This window comes from Pseudoliparis swirei, chromosome 1, assembly GCF_029220125.1.
Source record: "Pseudoliparis swirei isolate HS2019 ecotype Mariana Trench chromosome 1, NWPU_hadal_v1, whole genome shotgun sequence".
In the NCBI taxonomy this organism is placed as follows: Eukaryota; Metazoa; Chordata; class Actinopteri; order Perciformes; family Liparidae; genus Pseudoliparis; species Pseudoliparis swirei.
Window position 1 is genome coordinate 3,086,706 of NC_079388.1, and position 23,110 is coordinate 3,109,815.

At 51.1% G+C, this 23,110-nt stretch overlaps 1 protein-coding gene across 1 annotated transcript in view; it reads right to left on the minus strand.

Annotated features, from left to right (window-relative positions):
• The window catches only part of macf1a (microtubule actin crosslinking factor 1a), a 195,364-nt gene that overhangs the window by 25,317 nt on the left and 146,937 nt on the right, over window positions 1–23,110 (minus strand). Inside the window, exons 67-86 of the mRNA XM_056420472.1 lie at window positions 19,892–20,053; window positions 19,641–19,811; window positions 18,001–18,167; window positions 17,176–17,335; window positions 16,512–16,838; window positions 15,682–15,766; window positions 15,143–15,369; window positions 14,420–14,626; window positions 14,097–14,324; window positions 13,792–14,010; window positions 11,692–11,895; window positions 4,302–4,310; window positions 3,088–3,313; window positions 2,002–2,228; window positions 1,799–1,921; window positions 1,611–1,712; window positions 1,420–1,521; window positions 1,138–1,311; window positions 359–514; window positions 2–199 (exon numbers count right to left, since the gene is read on the minus strand). Of these exons, the coding sequence (XP_056276447.1) occupies window positions 2–199; window positions 359–514; window positions 1,138–1,311; window positions 1,420–1,521; window positions 1,611–1,712; window positions 1,799–1,921; window positions 2,002–2,228; window positions 3,088–3,313; window positions 4,302–4,310; window positions 11,692–11,895; window positions 13,792–14,010; window positions 14,097–14,324; window positions 14,420–14,626; window positions 15,143–15,369; window positions 15,682–15,766; window positions 16,512–16,838; window positions 17,176–17,335; window positions 18,001–18,167; window positions 19,641–19,811; window positions 19,892–20,053 (3,474 nt within the window). The remainder of the gene's footprint in view (window position 1; window positions 200–358; window positions 515–1,137; window positions 1,312–1,419; window positions 1,522–1,610; window positions 1,713–1,798; window positions 1,922–2,001; window positions 2,229–3,087; window positions 3,314–4,301; window positions 4,311–11,691; window positions 11,896–13,791; window positions 14,011–14,096; window positions 14,325–14,419; window positions 14,627–15,142; window positions 15,370–15,681; window positions 15,767–16,511; window positions 16,839–17,175; window positions 17,336–18,000; window positions 18,168–19,640; window positions 19,812–19,891; window positions 20,054–23,110) is intronic.

Sequence of the window (23,110 nt, forward strand, 5' to 3'; positions counted from 1 at the left end):
CCTGCTGCAGGGCGGCCTCCAGCAGCTTCTGCCGCTCTTGGGTCTTGTGCTGCAGGCTCTCCCAGCCCTGGTTGAGGTGGTCCAGCTGGTCCCTCAGGTGGGTGGCCTCGTCGTCGGGAGACGACTCCAGCAGCTCGTCGCCGGCGCCGTTCACGTTCTCCACGGTGGCGTGATGGGACAGAACGTCGTTACACAACACCTGGATCACGGAGCAGGGAGAAGGAAATGAATTCACGGGATTAAATCTGAATGTTTCCCGTGGTTTTTTAGAGCTAAACTGCCGTGGGACCAAAAGACAAAACAACGAAGACAAGGTGAGGACGGATAGACTTCAGTTGGTAACGGAACGGAGACGTACGTGGTGCTTGGCCAGCTCGATTTCGATGGCCTTGGGGTCGGAGCTGACGGGTCGCTGTGTGTCCAGAGTGGTGTGTGTGTGGTTGAGCCAGGCCTGCACCTCAGACAGGGCGTGCTGGAACTGACCCAGGGCCAGCAGGGCGCCCTCAAGCTTGTGCTGTGGAGGAGGGACAGAGGGTCAGGCTTAAAGATAGGGACTCACATAGTCCGACTGTAACGAGAGGCAGCTGTCGACCAGGTAACCAGGTAACCGAGGGGCTGAGAGACGCACGTCAGCCACGGAATCAAGACAGGTTTGTTTTCTGGGGCTCGGTGATGTTTGGAGCCAAATCCAGACCAATAGTTTTTGCTCGTTTGAAAAAAAAGATTTTAACCTGAAAATTCAAGTTTTTGTCTTGAACTTTGAAAAAATGAATCAATGTATTCAAAATAAAAATAAGTATGAAAAGTTTTGTTGGTGTAAATATAATTTAGAATAATTTCCTTTTAGAATAAAATATATTTTTTCATTTTTCAGTCGCAGATTTAATATTTTAAACTTTCAATCTTCATTTTCATAGTTTAAAATCTTATTTTTTGGGGTTAAAATCTTTTCAGGTTCACTTTTGTTTTCTTTTACTTTCAGTTCGTTTTTTTCTCTTCATGTTTAGACTTTAGGCCGGGATCTGACGTGGGGGGCGTGGCATCATGAGTGCCAGCGGAGCGGAGAAGGCTGAGGACCTGCCGTGATGCCTTCAGGAGCCGATTCCAGCTCCTCTGCATCACTCGTGGTCTCAGTACCTGTCTCTGGGTGATTTTATCCCCCAGGTTCTCCCAGAGGTGCCGCAGCTCGATCAGCGGCTCCTGGATCATGTCCCGGTCGGTGTGGTCAGACACCTTCTTCAGCAGCAGCTCCCCCTGGTGGCACAGCTTCTCCATGTCGATCTGCTGCTGGTAGACCTCCACCTTGTACTGCTGCTCGGGGTTGCATGAAAGAGAGGAGGAGAGGAAGAGGAGTGATTGTACACATCTGATCCCATGGCATCTACAAATCATGTGAAGAAAGAAAACTCTCTTGCCAACCTTCAGCTCTTCAATCTGCTGTTTGACGGTTCCCAGATCAGTTCCCACAGGGGACATTTCACACAGCTTGATCACGGCGTTGTCCAGGTAGTCAAACATCGACTGGAAACACGCAGAGGGGAAACGTTGAGGCGACAGACCGCACTAACACTCGGGCGCCACCCGGCCTAGTGAACCACGGGCGTACACACCTGCAGCGCGTCCTGATACTGCACGGACGCCGTCATGGCCTCCTCGAGTCTCTCCATCCTCTCTCTCCACGTCCGGTTCAGGCCCTCCCAGGCGGCGTTCATCTGGAAGACGAGGCGGCACGTCGTGTCAGCGGGTCGACACGCAGCAGAACGCAGAACACAATCAACGTGGCGTTCTTTTTTCTCACCTCGTCGATGGTCTTCTTGACTTCAGGTTTCTCAGTTTCTCCGCAGGCGAAGATGAGGTCGGCTCCGAGGGTCCTGACGAACTCCAGCTCCTCCCTCAGGCCGTCTGTCTCGGCCTTGATGGCCTGGTGGAGAGAGGGTGAAGAGTTAAAAAAACCCCAAACCACCCCAACAGATGGCGTCCGTCCCCTCGTGCCCTCCGTACCTCCGCCGCCTCGATCTGTTGCTTGATGAGCGAGGGGTCCACGCCGGGGTCCTCCAGCTCCTTCACGATGTCCTGGGAGTCTCGCAGCGTGCTCAGCAGCGCCGCCACGTCGGCCCAGAACTTCCCGGCCAGGTCCAAGACGTCGTTGAGCTTCTCCTCCCGCTCCTCGGCCCGCTGCCGGATCTCATCCCACAGGGAGCGCAGGCGCAGGAGGCGGGTCCGAACGGCTGGAGGAGAGAGGGGGGGGGGGAGGGGCTTGAGTTTAAACAGGTTGCTCCAGAAAAGACAAACAGAAGGACGACGCTGGGAAAAAAACCTCCTTCGGTGTTCCTCATGTCACGTCAAAGCAATAATAATGTTGTCTTTGTTTGAATTAGGCCCCTCCCACTATCGCTGCACAGAGAGGCCTTTTATACGTTCCCGAAGCGTGGACGCTGTAGTCCTTCAGAGGTCAATATAACAAAGACGCATGTGTGTGTGTGTGTGTTTTGTCTCACCACGTGGTAACATTGGAATAAATATGCGACGCCGCACTGCATTTCAAGACTCAACGAGGTCTGGTCTTCCCCGCTGGCTCAGTGCCAGTCACACAGAGACTTACACACACTCGTTGGACTCGGGCTCAAACAATATGGTGTGTGTGATGTTGTCCAGTTGAAGCCAGAACTTTTCCATTTCAAACTAGAATGGGCACTCGGTAGAGCGCAAACCTTCGCATATCACAGGATTGGGCATTGAATTATGAACATTTTGGCATTAGTTGCATGCCAATTGGATACAAATTGACCGTGCTATGGTAAAAAGAAGATTACGACCTTGACCTTTGACCCGATCGATCCCACCAGATTTCATGCGATTCGGTTTAATACTTTTTGAGTTATGCGAGTAACACGCATACAAATAAATAAATAAATACACGGCGATCAAAACATAACCTTTTTCAATGCAAAGGTAATGAAACATCAACTGCTGTAGTACCCCGTCCTGCCACTAGGACGGTGTAGTTCTGTGTCTGTTAGGCTCATGGACTTTAATGAATGATAACGTGTGTGTGTGTGTGTGTGTTCCCTCGCCCCAGACGCTCACCCTGAGCGGCCGGGTCGTCGTGCGCGGCCCGCCCGATGAGCTCCTCCCCGCGGGCGCACAGGGCGGAGAAGCTGGGCAGCAGCTTGTCCAGCTCCACCCCCTGAGCCCGGTGCTCCACCAGCTGCTCCCGGATCTTCTCCACCTCCGCCGCCACGGGCGGAGGCTGCCGCAGCCGCTGGGCCGCCCCCTCCAGGGTCTCCAGCAGGGGGTCCATCTTGTCGTGAAACTGGGGACGGAATAAATAGTATGATTGAGGGGGGGGAGGAGTGGGTGTGTCGAGGGGGCGGGGCTTCTGACAGCTAGGGAACGACTTGAAAGTGGGGAAACGCTGAGATGTGACGCGGGCGGTCAGCCGTCTGGGGCACACCTCAGACTCTTGAGTCATTTATGGAATATCTGATTCAACCGGGCAGTTCTTCTACAATATTTGATATCTCAATATCGCCCCGTCAGCGTTTCTCCAGGCTGTGCAGACGAAGCTGGATCCACCACGCCAGAGGAAGCTGCTCCTCCACTCGGATCAGACCAGACACACACACACACACACACACACACACACGTGATACGGGTCGGATCGCTCCATCACCACACGGCACAACAAACCTCCACAAGTGGTACGAGAGGACATCGATGAAGCCGAGTCTGAGACTGAAACACCGCCGCTGTGCTGCGAGTGTCTCAGCTTTAGACTAGACTTCATACACACAGACACAACAGGGACATTTCCTAACACATTGAATTCAGTTGTATTGTCGCTCTCGGTTGGCAGACACATGATTTGGACCATTGTGTGGATTAAATCCATTTTAAAGGGACAGTTCAAATATTACGACGTCGAATGAGGAACTCTAGTTTGAAGTATCGTGTGATTTTGATGTTTTCAGGAGTTTGTTCACACCATAACAGAAACAAGGTGACCCATGAAGTCTTGAGGCTCTGAAGAGAGCGCAGACAGACGAGGTGAAGCAGTCACAGTGTTATAAATATAGCAGGAGCATTCACTAATACGCTGAAGTAACCAAGATAACCGTCCAAACTGTCCCTTTAAGTGGAGATTTAACTTGAAATCTGAAGCATAATCATTTTTAGAATCAATAATAAACTGACACCTGGTCAGATTAGTAGTCCATTAGTGTTAGTAGAGATTAAAATTGGATTAGTCGACCAAATCATGTGGTGAACCTGCAGTGTGAGGCAGTGGGTCAGTGTCTTACCTCTACCAGCTGGGTGATGGCAGTGAGCAGTGACGATGGGTACAATGATGGTGTGTGTGGGGGAGAGTGGGACACACACACACACACACACACAGCACATCCACAATGAACGAGGGACGGGATGGTGGAGGGTTGCAAGGATGAGAGGTGGACGTGATGAGGGAGGGTTAAAGGAGGAGAGACAAGGAGGTGGGTGGTTTCGGATGGAGGGAAGACAGTGTGGAGGAGGAGGAGGAGGAAGAGACGACGCATTGGGTGTGACAAAGGGCCCGGGGTGGGGAGGGGGGGTGGAGAAACAACACAATGAGTTAAATCAGAGACATGCACAGAGTACAGACAGGCAGCAACAACACATGTCCAATGGTGTCTCATGAGATGAAGCCTAGAGTCAAACAACCGGAATAAAACCAAAAGAGACACAACGTGACCAGAGACACGACGTGACCAGAGACACGACGTGACCAGAGACACGACGTGACCAGAGACACGACGTGACCAGAGACAATGTGACTAGACACAACGTGACCAGAGACACAACGTGACCAGAGACACGACGTGACCAGAGACACGACGTGACCAGAGACACGACGTGACTAGAGACACGACGTGACCAGAGACACGACGTGACTAGAGACACGACGTGACTAGAGACACGACGTGACTAGAGACACGACGTGACCAGAGACACAACGTGACTAGAGACAATGTGACCAGAGACACAACGTGACCAGACACAACGTGACCAGAGACACAACGTGACCAGAGACACAACGTGACCAGAGACACAACGTGACCAGAGACACGACGTGACCAGAGACACGACGTGACCAGAGACACGACGTGACCAGAGACAATGTGACTAGACACAACGTGACCAGAGACACAACGTGACTAGAGACACAACGTGACCAGAGACACAACGTGACTAGAGACACAACGTGACTAGAGACACAACGTGACTAGAGACACGACGTGACCAGAGACACAACGTGACTAGAGACAATGTGACCAGAGACACAACGTGACCAGACACAACGTGACCAGAGACACTACGTGACCAGAGACACAACGTGACCAGAGACACAACGTGACCCGAGACACGTGACCAGAGACAATGTGACCAGACACAATGTGACTAGAGACACAACGTGACCAGAGACACAACGTGACCAGAGACACAACGTGACCAGAGACACAACGTGACCAGAGACACAACGTGACCAGAGACACAACGTGACCAGAGACACAACGTGACCAGAGACACAACGTGACTAGAGACACGTGACCAGAGACACAACGTGACTAGAGACACGTGACCAGAGACACAACGTGACCAGAGACACAACGTGACCAGAGACAACGTTACCAGAGACAACGTTACCAGAGACACAACGTGACTAAAGACACAACGTGACCAGAGACACAACGTGACCAGAGACACAACGTGACTAGAGACACAACGTGACCAGAGACAATGTGACTAGAGACACAACGTGACCAGAGACACGTGACCAGAGACACAACGTGACTAGAGACACAACGTGACCAGAGACACAACGTGACCAGAGACACGACGTGACCAGAGACACAACGTGACTAGAGACACGTGACTAGAGACACAATGTGACTAGAGACACAACGTGACCAGAGACACGTGACCAGAGACAATGTGACTAGAGACACAACGTGACCAGAGACAATGTGACCAGAGACACGTGACCAGAGACACAACGTGACTAGAGACACGTGACTAGAGACACAACGTGACCAGAGACACAACGTGACCAGAGACACAACGTGACCAGAGACACGTGACCAGAGACACAACGTGACTAGAGACACAACGTGACCAGAGACACAACGTGACCAGAGACACAACGTGACTAGAGACACGTGACTAGAGACACAACGTGACCAGAGACACAACGTGACCAGAGACACAACGTGACTAGAGACACAACGTGACCAGAGACACAACGTGACTAGAGACACAATGTGACTAGAGACACAATGTGACTAGAGACACAACGTGACCAGAGACACAACGTGACCAGAGACACAACGTGACCAGTGACACAATGTGACTAGAGACACAACGTGACCAGAGACACAATGTGACTAGAGACACAACGTGACTAGAGACACAACGTGACCAGAGACACAACGTGACCAGAGACACAACGTGACTAGAGACACAACGTGACCAGAGACACAACGTGACTAGAGACACAACGTGACCAGAGACACAATGTGACTAGAGACACAACGTGACTAGAGACACGACGTGACCAGAGACACGTGACTAGAGACACAATGTGACTAGAGACACAACGTGACCAGAGACACAACGTGACCAGAGACACGTGACTAGACACAACGTGACCAGACACAACGTGACTAGAGACACAATGTGACTAGAGACACAATGTGACTAGAGACACAACGTGACCAGAGACACAACGTGACTAGAGACACAACGTGACTAGAGACACAACGTGACCAGACACAATGTGACTAGAGACAATGTGACTAGAGACACAACGTTACGTGACCAGACACAATGTGACCAGAGACACAACGTAACCAGAGACACAACGTGACTAGAGACACAATGTGACTAGAGACACAACGTGACTAGAGACACAACGTTACGTGACCAGACACAATGTGACCAGAGACACGTGACCAGAGACACAACGTGACCAGAGACACAACGTGACCAGACACAACGTGACCAGAGACACAACGTGACTAGAGACACAACGTGACCAGAGACACAACGTGACCAGAGACACAACGTGACTAGACACAACGTGACCAGAGACACAACGTGACCAGAGACACAACGTGACTAGACATAACGTGACCAGAGACACAACGTGACCAGAGACACAACGTGACTAGACACAACGTGACCAGAGACACAACGTGACCAGAGACACGACGTGACTAGAGACACAACGTGACCAGAGACACAACGTTACGTGACACAACGTGACCAGAGACACAACATGACTAGACACAACGTGACCAGAGACACAACGTGACCAGAGACACAACGTGACTAGACACAACGTGACCAGAGACACAATGTGACCAGAGACACAACGTGACCAGAGACACAACGTGACCAGAGACACAACGTGACCAGAGACACAACGTGACCAGAGACACGTGACCAGAGACACGACGTGACTAGAGACACGACGTGACCAGAGACACAACGTGACCAGAGACACAACGTGACCAGAGACACAACGTGACCAGAGACACGACGTGACCAGAGACACGACGTGACCAGAGACACGACGTGACCAGAGACAATGTGACTAGACACAACGTGACCAGAGACACAACGTGACCAGAGACACAACGTGACCAGAGACACAACGTGACTAGAGACACGACGTGACCAGAGACACAACGTGACTAGAGACAATGTGACTAGAGACACAACGTGACCAGACACAATGTGACCAGAGACACAACGTGACCAGAGACACAACGTGACCAGAGACACAACGTGACCAGAGACACAACGTGACCCGAGACACAACGTGACCCGAGACACGTGACCAGAGACACAACGTGACCAGACACACGTGACCAGAGACACAACGTGACCAGAGACACAACGTGACCAGAGACACAACGTGACCAGACACAACATGACTAGAGACACAACGTGACTAGAGACACAACGTGACCAGAGACACAACGTGACCAGAGACACAACGTGACCAGAGACACGACGTGACTAGAGACACGACGTGACCCGAGACACGACGTGACCCGAGACACGACGTGACCAGAGACAATGTGACTAGACACAACGTGACCAGAGACACGTGACCAGAGACACAACGTGACTAGACACAACGTGACCAGAGACACAACGTGACCCGAGACACGTGACCAGAGACACAACGTGACCAGACACACGTGACCAGAGACACAACGTGACCAGAGACACAACGTGACTAGAGACACGACGTGACCAGAGACACGACGTGACCAGAGACAATGTGACTAGACACAACGTGACCAGAGACACAACGTGACTAGAGACACAACGTGACCAGAGACACAACGTGACCAGAGACACAACGTGACTAGAGACACAACGTGACTAGAGACAATGTGACCAGAGACACAACGTGACTAGAGACACGACGTGACCAGAGACACAACGTGACTAGAGACACGTGACCAGACACAATGTGACCAGAGACACAACGTGACCAGAGACACAACGTGACTAGACACAACGTGACCAGAGACACAACGTGACCAGAGACACGACGTGACTAGAGACACAACGTGACTAGAGACAATGTGACCAGAGACACAACGTGACCAGACACAACGTAACCAGACACAACGTGACCAGAGACACAACGTGACCCGAGACACAACGTGACCCGAGACACGTGACCAGAGACACAACGTGACCAGACACACGTGACCAGAGACACAACGTGACCAGAGACACAACGTGACCAGAGACACGTGACCAGACACAACATGACTAGAGACACAACGTGACTAGAGACACAACGTGACTAGAGACACAACGTGACTAGAGACACAACGTGACCAGAGACACAACGTGACTAGAGACACAACGTGACCAGAGACACGTGACCAGAGACACAACGTGACCAGAGACACGACGTGACCCGAGACACGACGTGACCAGAGACACGACGTGACCAGAGACAATGTGACTAGACACAACGTGACCAGAGACACGTGACCAGAGACACAACGTGACTAGAGACACAACGTGACCAGAGACACAACGTGACCAGAGACAATGTGACCAGAGACACAACGTGACCAGAGACACAATGTGACCAGAGACACGACGTGACCAGAGCCACAACGTGACTAGAGACACAACGTGACCAGACACAACGTGACCAGACACAACGTGACCAGAGACACAACGTGACCAGAGACACAATGTGACTAGAGACACGACGTGACCAGAGACACAACGTGACCAGAGACACAACGTGACCAGAGACACAACGTGACCAGAGACACAACGTGACTAGAGACACGTGACCAGAGACACGTGACTAGAGACACAACGTGACTAGAGACACAACGTGACCAGAGACACAACGTGACCAGAGACACAACGTGACCAGAGACACGACGTGACTAGAGACACGACGTGACCAGAGACACAACGTGACCAGAGACACAACGTGACCAGAGACACAACGTGACTAGAGACACGTGACCAGAGACACGTGACTAGAGACACAACGTGACTAGAGACACAACGTGACTAGAGACACAACGTGACCAGAGACACAACGTGACCAGAGACACAACGTGACTAGAGACACAACGTGACTAGAGACACAACGTGACTAGAGACACAACGTGACCAGAGACACAACGTGACCAGAGACACAACGTGACCAGAGACACAACGTGACTAGAGACACGTGACCAGAGACACAACGTGACCAGAGACACGACGTGACTAGAGACACGTGACCAGAGACACAACGTGACCAGAGACACAACGTGACCAGAGACACAACGTGACCAGAGACACAACGTGACCAGAGACACAACGTGACTAGACACAACGTGACCAGAGACACAACGTGACCAGAGACACGACGTGACTAGAGACACGACGTGACCAGAGACACGACGTGACCAGAGACACGACGTGACCAGAGACACGACGTGACCAGAGACACGACGTGACCAGAGACACGACGTGACCAGAGACACGACGTGACCAGAGACACGACGTGACCAGAGACAATGTGACTAGACACAACGTGACCAGAGACACAACGTGACCAGAGACACAACGTGACCAGAGACACGACGTGACTAGAGACACGACGTGACCAGAGACACAACGTGACCAGAGACACAACGTGACCAGAGACACGACGTGACCAGAGACACGACGTGACTAGAGACAATGTGACTAGACACAACGTGACCAGAGACACGACGTGACCAGAGACAATGTGACTAGACACAACGTGACCAGAGACACAACGTGACTAGAGACACAACGTGACCAGAGACACAACGTGACCAGAGACACGACGTGACCAGAGACAATGTGACTAGACACAACGTGACCAGAGACACAACGTGACTAGAGACAATGTGACCAGAGACAATGTGACTAGACACAACGTGACCAGAGACACAACGTGACTAGAGACACAACGTGACCAGAGACACGTGACCAGAGACACGACGTGACCAGAGACACAACGTGACTAGAGACACAACGTGACCAGAGACACAACGTGACCAGAGACACGTGACTAGAGACACAACGTGACCAGAGACACAACGTGACTAGAGACAATGTGACCAGAGACAATGTGACTAGACACAACGTGACCAGAGACACAACGTGACTAGAGACACAACGTGACCAGAGACACGTGACCAGAGACACGACGTGACCAGAGACAATGTGACTAGACACAACGTGACTAGAGACACGACGTGACTAGAGACACGACGTGACCAGAGACACAACGTGACCAGAGACACGACGTGACTAGAGACACAATGTGACTAGAGACACAACGTGACCAGAGACACGACGTGACCAGAGACACAACGTGACCAGACACACAACGTGACCAGAGACACAACGTGACCAGAGACACAACGTGACCAGAGACACAACGTGACCAGAGACACAACGTGACCCGAGACACAACGTGACTAAAGACACAACGTGACCAGAGACACAACGTGACCAGAGACACAACGTGACTAGAGACACAACGTGACCAGACACAACATGACTAGAGACACAACGTGACTAGAGACACAACGTGACCAGAGACACAACATGACTAGAGACACAACGTGACCAGAGACACAACGTGACTAGAGACACGACGTGACCAGAGACACGTCGTGACTAGAGACACGTGACCAGAGACACAACGTGACTAGAGACACGTGACCAGAGACACAACGTGACTAGAGACACAACGTGACTAGAGACACAACGTGACCAGAGACACAACGTGACTAGAGACACGACGTGACCAGAGACACGACGTGACTAGAGACACGTGACCAGAGACACAACGTGACTAGAGACACGTGACCAGAGACACAACGTGACTAGACACAACGTGACTAGAGACACAACGAACTGCTCGTTTGATAGATAGAAACTAAAGTCAAGAAATAAGTCAAGAGAATCTAAACCCCTGAATCTTTGTTATTTATAACGACATTCACAAACTCTACACATCAAGGCAGAAGAAGTTCATTTATACACAAAACGTTCAAACAACTCCCGTGGAGCCTCCTGGCCCCCCGAGTGGCTGACAGTGAAACCCTGAGAGGTCTGCAGGTAACGGGGACGCACCTGTGTAGACTGGGACACGGCCTCGTCTAAGTTCATAGCCCGACCTTTGACCCCCTCTTTGATGGCCAGGTAGCGCCGGCCGGCGTCGGTGTAGCGCCGCGTCACCGCGGGCCCCTCCTGGAGGCTGAGCTCGGCCAGCCGGGGCCCGATCTTCAGCAGCTTGTCGATGTGGGGCTTGTGCTCCGCGATGGACTCCCTGAGCAGCTGAGGGAGAGAGAGGAAGCTGTAGGTCTCTCTCTCTCTCTACTCGTCAGGAGAAGCTGGAGGTCTCTCTCTCTCTACTCGTCAGGAGAAGCTGGAGGTCTCTCTCTCTACTCGTCAGGAGAAGCTGGAGGTCTCTCTCTCTCTACTCGTCAGGAGAAGCTGGAGGTCTCTCTCTCTCTACTCGTCAAGAGAAGCTGGAGGTCTCTCTCACTCTACTCATCAAGAGAAGCTGTAGGTCTCTCTCACTCTACTCATCAAGAGAAGCTGGAGGTCTCTCTCACTCTACTCATCAAGAGAAGCTGGAGGTCTCTCTCACTCTACTCATCAAGAGAAGCTGTAGGTCTCTCTCACTCTACTCATCAAGAGAAGCTGGAGGTCTCTCACTCTACTCATCAGGAGAAGCTGTAGGTCTCTCTCACTCTACTCATCAAGAGAAGCTGGAGGTCTCTCACTCTACTCATCAGGAGAAGCTGTAGGTCTCTCTCACTCTACTCATCAAGAGAAGCTGGAGGTCTCTCTCTCTCTACTCGTCAGGAGAAGCTGGAGGTCTCTCTCTCTCTACTCATCAAGAGAAGCTGGAAGTCTCTCTCTCTCTACTCATCAAGAGAAGCTGGAGGTCTCTCTCACTCTACTCATCAAGAGAAGCTGGAGGTCTCTCTCACTCTACTCATCAAGAGAAGCTGTAGGTCTCTCTCTCTCTACTCGTCAAGAGAAGCTGGAGGTCTCTCTCTCTACTCGTCAGGAGAAGCTGGAGGTCTCTCTCTCTCTACTCGTCAGGAGAAGCTGGAGGTCTCTCTCTCTCTACTCGTCAGGAGAAGCTGGAGGTCTCTCTCTCTCTACTCGTCAAGAGAAGCTGGAGGTCTCTCTCTCTACTCGTCAGGAGAAGCTGGAGGTCTCTCTCTCTCTACTCGTCAAGAGAAGCTGGAGGTCTCTCTCACTCTACTCATCAAGAGAAGCTGTAGGTCTCTCTCTCTCTACTCGTCAGGAGAAGCTGGAGGTCTCTCTCTCTACTCGTCAAGAGAAGCTGGAGGTCTCTCTCTCTACTCGTCAGGAGAAGCTGGAGGTCTCTCTCTCTACTCGTCAGGAGAAGCTGGAGGTCTCTCTCTCTACTCGTCAGGAGAAGCTGGAGGTCTCTCTCTCTACTCGTCAGGAGAAGCTGGAGGTCTCTCTCTCTACTCGTCAGGAGAAGCTGGAGGTCTCTCTCTCTCTACTCGTCAAGAGAAGCTGTAGGTCTCTCTCTCTCTACTCGTCAAGAGAAGCTGGAGGTCTCTCTCTCTCTACTCGTCAAGAGAAGCTGGAGGTCTCTCTCACTCTACTCATCAAGAGAAGCTGTAGGTCTCTCTCTCTCTACTCATCAGGAGAAGTTGGAGGTCTCTCTCTCTCTACTCGTCAAGAGAAGCTGGAGGTCTCTCTCTCTCTACTCATCAGGAGAAGCTGGAGGTCTCTCTCTCTCTACTCGTCAAGAGAAGCTGGAGGTCTCTCTCTCTCTACTCGTCAAGAGAAGCTGGAGGTCTCTCTCTCTACTCGTCAAGAGAAGCTGGAGGTCTCTCTCTCTCTACTCGTCAAGAGAAGCTGGAGGTCTCTCTCTCTCTACTCGTCAAGAGAAGCTGTAGGTCTCTCTCTACTCGTCAAGAGAAGCTGTAGGTCTCTCTCTCTCTACTCGTCAGGAGAAGCTGGAGGTCTCTCTCTCTCTACTCGTCAGGAGAAGCTGGAGGTCTCTCTCTCTCTACTCGTCAAGAGAAGCTGGAGGTCTCTCTCTCTACTCGTCAAGAGAAGCTGGAGGTCTCTCTCTCTACTCGTCAGGAGAAGCTGGAGGTCTCTCTCTCTACTCGTCAGGAGAAGCTGGAGGTCTCTCTCTCTCTACTCGTCAGGAGAAGCTGGAGGTCTCTCTCTCACCCTCATCTGGTCCTGCTGCTGCCGCAGAGCGTCGGTGTCGATGGCCGCCGGCGGCAGCTGGGGGATGAAGGCCTCGGTCTCGGCCAGCCACGGCTCCAGCTCCTCGCAGGTCTCCCAGAACCGGGCCACCAGCACCTGGGCCTGCTCCAGGGCGGAGAAGCGCTCGCTGTGGCTCTGGCTCGCCGCCTCATACCGAGCGCTGAGGGAATCCGTCTTCACCTGACGGGCACGGAGGAGACGGCGGCGTGAAGACACACACACACACACACACACACACACACACTTGAATCCCGCGGGCGACTCACTATCAGCGCGTCCTTCTGGCCGTCGCTGCACGTCTCCATGATGTCGTCCCGGGAGCCGAGCAGCTGGTCCACGGTGTCTTTGTGCCGGATGATGTCGATGTTGAAGGCGCGCTGCACTTGCATCTGGGCCACGGTGACGTCCGGCTCCAGGCTCAGCGGGCCCAGAGACGCCAGCTTGCGCTCCGTCTCCCGGACCCAGGCCAGCTCCGCATCCACCGCCTCCTCGTACTGGAGGGGGAGGAGTCAGCGGTCAGCGGTAGAAGAGACCCGGTCTAACGGAACGTTAAGGTGGGTTAAAAAAAGAAGAAGAACGCGTGCAGTACCTGCTGTGACCTCTGGATGGCAGCCTGCACCAGCTGCACTCGCTGAGTGATGGTTTCGTCGGACTGGCGGTAGCGCTGGTTGGCGTCGGCGACCAGGCGGTCCAGGCCCTCGCGGGCCCGCCACGGCACCAGGTCCAGCAGGGCGTGGCCCACCTCGTTCACCGTGTCCAGCACCAGGCGCTTCTCCGCCGACACTTTCTTCAGCTCCTGCGCACGAGGGAACGAGGGATGAGTTTCACAAGGAAAGGGAGAGAGACTTTAAACAGGATTCATTCTACCAAGATGATCGTTAACGGAGACGAGGTGAACATGTTGGACAGCGGGAACAAACTGGATGGCAGCGACGCATGAAGGCCATCATTTCATACGTTATCGAGTCCCTCAAAAAAAAATTTCATGTTACTATGGTAACACATCTGTGGGAACGGCGGAACATGTCATCAGAGACGAGCGCTGTCCTCAAATGAGCCGTTTCTTTCAAATTATGTTTACGTATTATCATATTATGGGGAAAAAATATTTGAAATGCAGATGATCAAATCTATTTGATCAACTAAACACGACATACAGTCGACCGTTTTATAAAGCAGGAGTTTTGTTTCTGAATGTCTAAAAATATAAACCTAAATAATGAAGAGAATGTCAGGGTGGTGATAAAACCTAAACCAACAAGTTGCTCCTGGAGTTTCTAACTGTTAGACGTCCAGCCGGTCCTCCACCCACCTTCTGTCTGTCCTGGTAGGCGGGCGTGGCGTCGGGATCCACGCTGCTGAGCTCCGCCTCCACGCCGTCCAGCCATTGGTTGAGGTCGTCGTGGGCGCTGGCGAAGCGCGTGGCGAGCTGCAGCGCCTGCTCCAGGGTGCGCAGCGCCTTGCTGCTGCACGCCGTCATCTCGGCGTAGCGCGACTTGATGCCGTCCAGCTTCTCCTGGATCAGGAGCACCTCCTCGCCTGCAGGAGGACACGTGATGTGGAATACAGCGGGGAGACGACGAGCGCTTCTACTTTCTGTTTGACTCTCTACTCTTTGAATCAGAGGGAGTAAATAAGTCTGATAGTCAGTGTGTTCACACCACTGGGTCTTCATTCTAATATGATCTCATAATATTCCCCATAACAAACACGACCTGACAGCTAGCAGTCCAATAGGATGGTCGGTTGAGGAGAGTGCAGAACATCGGCTTCAATAATCTGGTTTATAATGTATGAAGACACTTCTCCAGCACCTTTTATGATTTCCAGAGAGAAAGGGGAGGAGCTTACCGGTGGTCTGTTTTAGTAGGGCTTGTCCGTTCTTGATGGCCTGGTCCACGGTCTTCTTCCTGCTCACTATCTCCTCATTTAGAGACTATGGGGAGAGAGAGCGTGAGGAAGTTAACCTCCAGAACACGGGAGAGACCCTCCTGACCCGCTCAGAGAGCTAAAGCCGACGCAGTGTGCCTCCTGTATCTAGTCATGGAGGTACAGCTGCGTGTCTGTGCTGCGTGTCTCGGCTTTGTGCTAGTGGAGCAAAAGATTATATAACAAAAGGGCCAAAGGAAATTCTTTAAAAAAAGTTCCCAAAAGAATTATTTACAGTATATGTATATAAAGAGCATTTACTTGATTCAAAATATTAAATATTCTCTCTCTCTATATATATATACACACTTTTTGTCTAGCATTTTAAATTAATTTCTATATACATATATATATAAGTGATAAAAAAGTATAAATTTTTTTTCTAGCATTTTACTTTATTTTTATATGAATAAATTAAAATCAAAAAGTCATATATATACACTTTTTATCACTTACATTTTTTTGTCTCCCATTATTATTTGTATATATATAACAATTAAATGTTAGACAAAAAGATAAGTGATAAAAAAGTATTTATATATATCTTTTGTCTAGAACTATACTTTATTTATATATATATATATATATATATATGTATATATATATATATATACACACATATAAATAAATTAAAATGCTAGACAAAAAAAGAAGATAAGTGATGAATATATATATAAGTATATATATATACACACACACACGTGTTCCCACGTGTTGGGAGGGGATTGTCTGGAGTGTCTCTGGAGTCGTACCACGGCGTGTTTGTGCTGCTCGGCCAGCAGCTGATGCCGGTAGCTGTTGACGGACACCTGACTCAGCCTCTGAGCAACCTCCGCCAGCCAGTTCAGCACCTCTACCTCCTCCTCCCCAAACAACTGGGCGTTAGCCAGCGCCTGCTCCAGCATGCCCGCCCGGCGGGAGCACCAATCGGTGAGCTCCGTGTGACCCGACCTCAAGGCCCCCACCCGCTCCCCCAGCCAGTCGCGGTCGGCCGCGCAGCTGAGCGGTGTCAGCGATTGGCTGAGGGACTCGAGGCGGTCGACCTCGGCTTGGCGCGAGGACACGTCCTCTTGGACTGCCTGGGAGGTGTGTGTGTGTGTGTGTGTGTAGGTGTGTGTGTGTTTGAGGGGAAGGTGAAAGGAAGCGAGAAAAGAACAACAAAACAGAACAAAAGATGGATGAGAACTCATAACGTGAGCATGCAGATGACAAATCATAGAACAGCAAATCCTAAACATCAATGAATGGATGAACAAATACAACAACTTAAAACTTGAAATGGACTTACAGATTGTTTGAGTTGGACATGTGTGATCTTACGTGAACTTAAGTGTGGGACGGCGTGCTTTTAAAATGTTTATTTATTCTATTTCAAGGTCGCCCTCCTGCGTAACCACAGGGGGCGCCGCGCGGTACCTTGTGCTTGGTGATCTGCTGGGTGATCTTGGCCGTCTGCGTTCCCATTGGCTCGGCCGAGCCCAGGCGGCGCTCGGTGGCCCCGAGCCACTCGCCCAGCGGCTCCAGGGCTTCGTGGAACTGAAGAGCCAGAACCTGCAGCTCCTCCAACTGCCGCTGCCTGGAGGAGGAGGAGGTTTTATTGCTATTTTATTGCTTTCACACATCGTCTTTGCATCATAACAGCTGTCGTCTGGATTTTTTTCTTCCACAAACGCAGTTTATGCAACGTGGCGTTTGTTATTACATTCCAAAGAATTTCATAAGGGAACAAAATGGGATTATCGTTCGACAGAGAAAGAGGGAAGCGTCTGCAAAGCTTTGAGGACTCACATCTGTCTCTGTGTGAAGAAAGCAGCACGTGTGTATATGTGTGTGTGTGTGTGTGTAGACTTAAAATAGTTCATACGACAGAGACACCACGCCTTACATGAATGTTGTCTTAATATATGATGACTACTTTACACACGACCATCAGAGATGTGAAACCTCTTCCCTGTGCTTTACCGGTGTGTACCCCCCCCCCCCTCAAAGCAATCAGTAACTTCCCCGGTGACATTACTGGCCACCGGGACCAGAAGTAATGAGACTTTTATTTGAGGACGCAGACGGAAAACAAGAAAGAACCGCCGCCACCGATGACATCGTCTTTACAGAAAGACACATGTGGAACCACCTGCTCTCGGCTGCTGGCCGTGTTGCTTTTTCTTTAGGGTTAAAAATGACAGAATGGATCAAAAGAGACCCGGGGATTGATCTCCCCCCCGAGGGCCCTAGAGGACTCACCTGCCGCTGGCCTTGCCCAGCAGGTCGCTCCACCGCTCCGCCAGACTCTGGAGCTGGGTCTGAATCTTCTCCCGGTCCAGCGTGTCGGCCGTGTCGGCGATCCTCTCGCCCTCGGCGTGGATCATGTCCACCGTGGGCCGGCGGTCGTCCAGCAGCCTCTGGAGCAGCTGAGGGGAGAGGAGGGAAACAACGCGCGTCAGCCAACCGCCGGGGCTTCTGGGAGCTCCACGAGCGACCACGGGGGTTTAGATGAAGGACCCCTTCCATGTTAAGAACATATAAATACAAACTATAGAGATAAAGAAAGCTCAGCGGGGCTTCAGAGGGGGCGTGTCGTCTTTATTAATTATTATTTACCAAACTCTTCAACGTTTGTTTCTTCATGTTGATCATTTGAGGTTAACTTGATTTATTGATCCGCTCACAGAGAGAGTAATAAAGTCCTTCTGGGATGGAGGTGAGCCTGGTGTTGACATCGTCTACAGACGTGCGGAGCATCAGATCAATATTGAGGAGTTCACTGTCACAGTGCAGACCACTGCTTTACAGCGTCGCCGGAATCTGAGAGCTGTTTCTGTAATCTAATACAATAAATAATAGAAACTCATTACAACTTTACAAAAACAAACTAAAGCCACAAAAAAAATTATACAAATTAATCAAATCCAGACAAGCCTGCAGTATGAACCGATACATGTCTGAATCCTCTGAATCCTCTGAATCATTTGAATAATCTGATCCTCTGAATCATTGAATCCTCTAAATCATTTGAATAATCTGATCCTCTGAATCATTTGAATAATCTGATCCTCTGAATCATTGAATCCTCTAAATCATTTGAATCATTTGAATAATCTGATCCTCTGAGCCGATCCAAACTTTAAAAGCAGACTTTAAGACTCCATGTTGTCAACAGGAAGTGACGAATGCACACGAGGAAATGTGCATGCATGAAAAGTGTCTTCCTGCACACATGTTGGAGGCACAGAATGTGTAAAGAATTTATATTTATATCCTATTTATAAGCAGAAGATTTCATATATAACCTAGAGTTAAACTTGTAGAAACATTTATGACCATCTCTCTGTTTTAAACTAAGAGTGAGAAGCTCCTGACATGGAGCCTCTGAGTTATTGAACATGTGACTTCAAGCGGCTGGAGAACACTCGGCTGCCGAGGATCACTAAACAACATCCGTGAACGGGCTTCCTTCCTGCTGCTTTGAACCAGCCGCCCCTGAACGCACCACGTCTCACGCGTGATTGATCGCTGGTCGGGACCGCAGCGCACCGTGTGCACAAACACAGGAAGTGGATGTCGGGTAAACCGGGGGAAAAGTGTGTGTGTGTGTGTGTGTCTCTGAAAACAATACAAATACACACAAGTGTGTGTGTGTGTGTGTTTTCATGCCAGTCTGACTGGGGCTGTTTGTATGCCAGTCAGACAGATCACTGACTGTGTGTGTGTGTGTGTGTCATTCAAAGGACACTGAGGACATCTGTGTATGAAGGACGTCTCCATGCTGCGGGGTTGTAGACTCGGGTTGTAAGGAACTGATCCAGGGTCAGTCTAGTCGGTAGATGGCGGTCCCACTGATGGATATGTTTTTTGAACAAAGGTTCTACTGGTTCTCCTCGTACCTTTTGCTCTTGGATCTGGGCCTTGACCACGCGGTACTCGGCCGACGGCGGCTTCTGATTGTCCACCAGCTCCTCCGTGTCGGTCAGCCAGCTCACCAGAGGCTCCAGAGCATCCTGGAACTTCCCACAATGCAACAGGGCCTCCTGCAGCTGGGCGACGCGCTCTGCCACCTGAGGATGGGAGAGGAGGAGGAGGGCTTGTGAGTCGAGAAGAGGAGGCGCATGTGACACACACACACACACACACGTACCCGCTTGTTGAGGGAGTTCCATCGCAGGTTGGTGGAGTCCAGGTCGTGCTCCAGAGCCTGCGTGTCGGTGTGCTTGCCGGCGCTCTGGATGAGGCCCTGGCCCACGGCGTTGGTGTGCTGCAGCCTCGGCTGGATGCTGTCCACCTGCTGCCTCTCCACGGCCTGGAGGGGAAGAAGGGCCACGCAGTGAGTCAACAACAACAACAGAAGAACAAGGTCTTCATTTAAAAATAAAAATAAACATTCAATCTACGGGACAACATAGATTTGAATATATATATATATATATATATATATTAATAAGAGACTGGCTGAGAGGAGATGATTGACAGATGGAGGGATGTGCAGAGAGGAGAGGAGACAGGAAGAGGAGAGATGAGGGAGGAGGAACAGAAAAGGGAGGGGGGGGGATTATGGGGATTAGAGAGTTTGGCGAGTAAGGGGCTGACTGGAAAAGGCTGAGTCGACAACACACACACACACACACACACGCCTGTCTGGGCGCATTACTCGTCCCAGTGGAGGGCCGGGGCCATCTTGCGATGACAATGGAGGCGGCCGGCCGACACTAAAGACGAGCAGACTCGACTTCCCGGGACCCGAAAAAGACGAAGCAGCAGCCAGAATCCTCCGTCGGGGCCGAGGTGACGGAGCGATGAACGCACTCGGTGGTGTCGGGGGCGGAGAATCAGAATCGCCCCACTGACTTCTCCGTTTGACGTTTGATAATGTGGAACATAAACCCTGATGGACAACATCGACAGGTCTGAACTCCTGGAGACCAGCAGCCCACTGGACCAGCTCCACTGGGTTTCAGGCTGTGATGATGGGGGGGGGGGGGGTCGGGGGTCCCTGTCATGAAAACATTTAAGGAGTCCTGACATTCAGAAAAGACCCACAGAGGGAGAATTAAGCCCGGTGGTTAAAAAATGCTCCAGCAGCCAAAACCCCAAAGGCCACACACACACACATAACCAGATGTGCACACACACACACATTGGTAAATCCAACGCCTGGGGGAAAATAGCTGCTGTGGCAGTCCTGAAGGGGAGCCGTTAAAATGAGGTAAATGTAGGATGGAAGCAGCTTCAACTCAAACCACCACTGACTGACTGACTGACTGACGTGTGAACAGGAAACGCTTCTTCCTCCGTTTCATCACGTCTAACACGACCTTGGTGACACGACCTTGGTGACACGACCTTGGTGACACGACCTTCCCCCCCTGTTGGTCTCCGGTGAGCAGCCAGCAGACGGCAGTGGAGCGTCTGCTGGTGAAATACTTTACATGTGGGATCAGACTGCCGGTTCTCCAGGCCGTGTGGAGGACAGAAGAGCTCTGCAGGTAGACTCAATGGGAATGAACTGTGTGTGTGTGTGTGTGTGTGTGTGTGTGTGTGTGTGTGTGTGTGTGTGTGTGTGTGTGTGTTGTGGTGATGGGCGTCATAGCGGCTTGGAACAGGAAGTCTGTCGGCCAGAAAAACAATGACTGTAGCCATGACCCGCTCCACCCAACTGGAGTGTGTGTGTGTGTGTGTGTCAGAGATAGGGCAACAAAAGGAGAGCAAAACATTCATTCATCATCTAAACAGACACTTGTATTCTCTCTCTCTCTCTCTCTCTCTAGCTCTCTCTCTAGCTCTCTCTCTCTCTAGCTCTCTCTCTAGCTCTCTCTAGCTCTCTCTCTAGCTCTCTCTCTCTCTAGCTCTCTCTCTCTAGCTCTCTCTCTCTCTAGCTCTCTCTAGCTCTCTCTAGCTCTCTCTCTCTAGCTCTCTCTCTCTAGCTCTCTCTAGCTCTCTCTAGCTCTCTCTCTAGCTCTCTCTCTCTCTCTCTAGCTCTCTCTCTAGCTAGCTCTCTCTCTAGCTCTCTCTAGCTCTCTCTCTCTCTAGCTCTCTCTCTCTAGCTAGCTCTCTCTCTAGCTCTCTCTAGCTCTCTCTCTCTAGCTCTCTCTCTCTAGCTCTCTCTCTCTAGCTCTCTCTCTCTAGCTCTCTCTCTCTAGCTCTCTCTCTCTCTCTCTAGCTCTCTCTCTCTCTAGCTCTCTCTCTCTCTCTCTCTAGCTCTCTCTCTAGCTCTCTCTCTCTCTAGCTAGCTCTCTCTCTCTAGCTCTCTCTCTAGCTCTCTCTCTAGCTCTCTCTCTAGCTCTCTCTCTCTAGCTCTAGCTCTCTCTCTCTCTAGCTCTCTCTCTAGCTCTCTCTAGCTCTCTAGCTAGCTCTCTCTCTCTCTCTAGCTCTCTCTCTCTAGCTCTCTAGCTAGCTCTCTCTAGCTAGCTCTCTCTCTCTCTAGCTCTCTCTCGCTCTCTAGCTCTCTCTCTAGCTCTCTCTCTCTCTAGCTCTCTCGCTCTCTCTCTCTCTCTTCTTTCAATGTAATGAATAAGCGGTTGCAAACAAACAAACACAGATGAGGTGATTGACATAATCAAAGATGTTGGATTAGAGGGTAACATCTATCTTTGAAGTGGAACAGTGTTAGGACTGTGGGCTGTCTGATGGTCATGAACATGTGTGTGTGTGTGTGTGTGTGATCTATATTTAGCCGCCGTCTGTCGAGCCAGTAGTGCCGAGCGGAGGAGTAACGGTGATGATGACGCACGGCCAGAACGGCGAGGACACGAGCGTCTCAGAGAAGAGAACGAAGACGACGTCCGCTCCCAGAGCGTCGACTCAGACACGAGGAGCACCGAGACATGACGGAGAGAGAGAGAGAGCTCGTCCTCCTTCATCTTCCTCTCCCTCCACGACTGATTTACATGACTGGTGGTCAGAGAGAGAGACGGCGTCGCCTCAGAGCTCCACCGGGAGGAGAGGGAACCCACCGGGCTCCATCCACACTGACTGGGTGGATCTGAGCGCCGCCATTCTGAACCATGTTGCTTCACCTCCTCCTCCTCCTCCTCCTCCTCCTCCCTCACTCGCCTCCTTTCTCTTTCAATGGAATGAGGGGATGAAGGAAGCAGGAATCCGTTCTCTAAACTCCCGACGATATTGGGGGGGGGGGGTTACCGGTGTGGACTGACACTCCCCCCCCCAGACGCCGCATGAAGAGGGTCGGTGGGTTCATATTCCAACATAAACAAACGGATACAAATATCATGTAAATGTGCTCTGCATTCAAAGAGCGTCGACTCACACACGACTCTCCCCTTTAATGCGACACACACACGTTGTTTCCCCTTCATTCATAATCATCACTAGTGCTGCTCTTCCCGTATTTTTGGGGCAT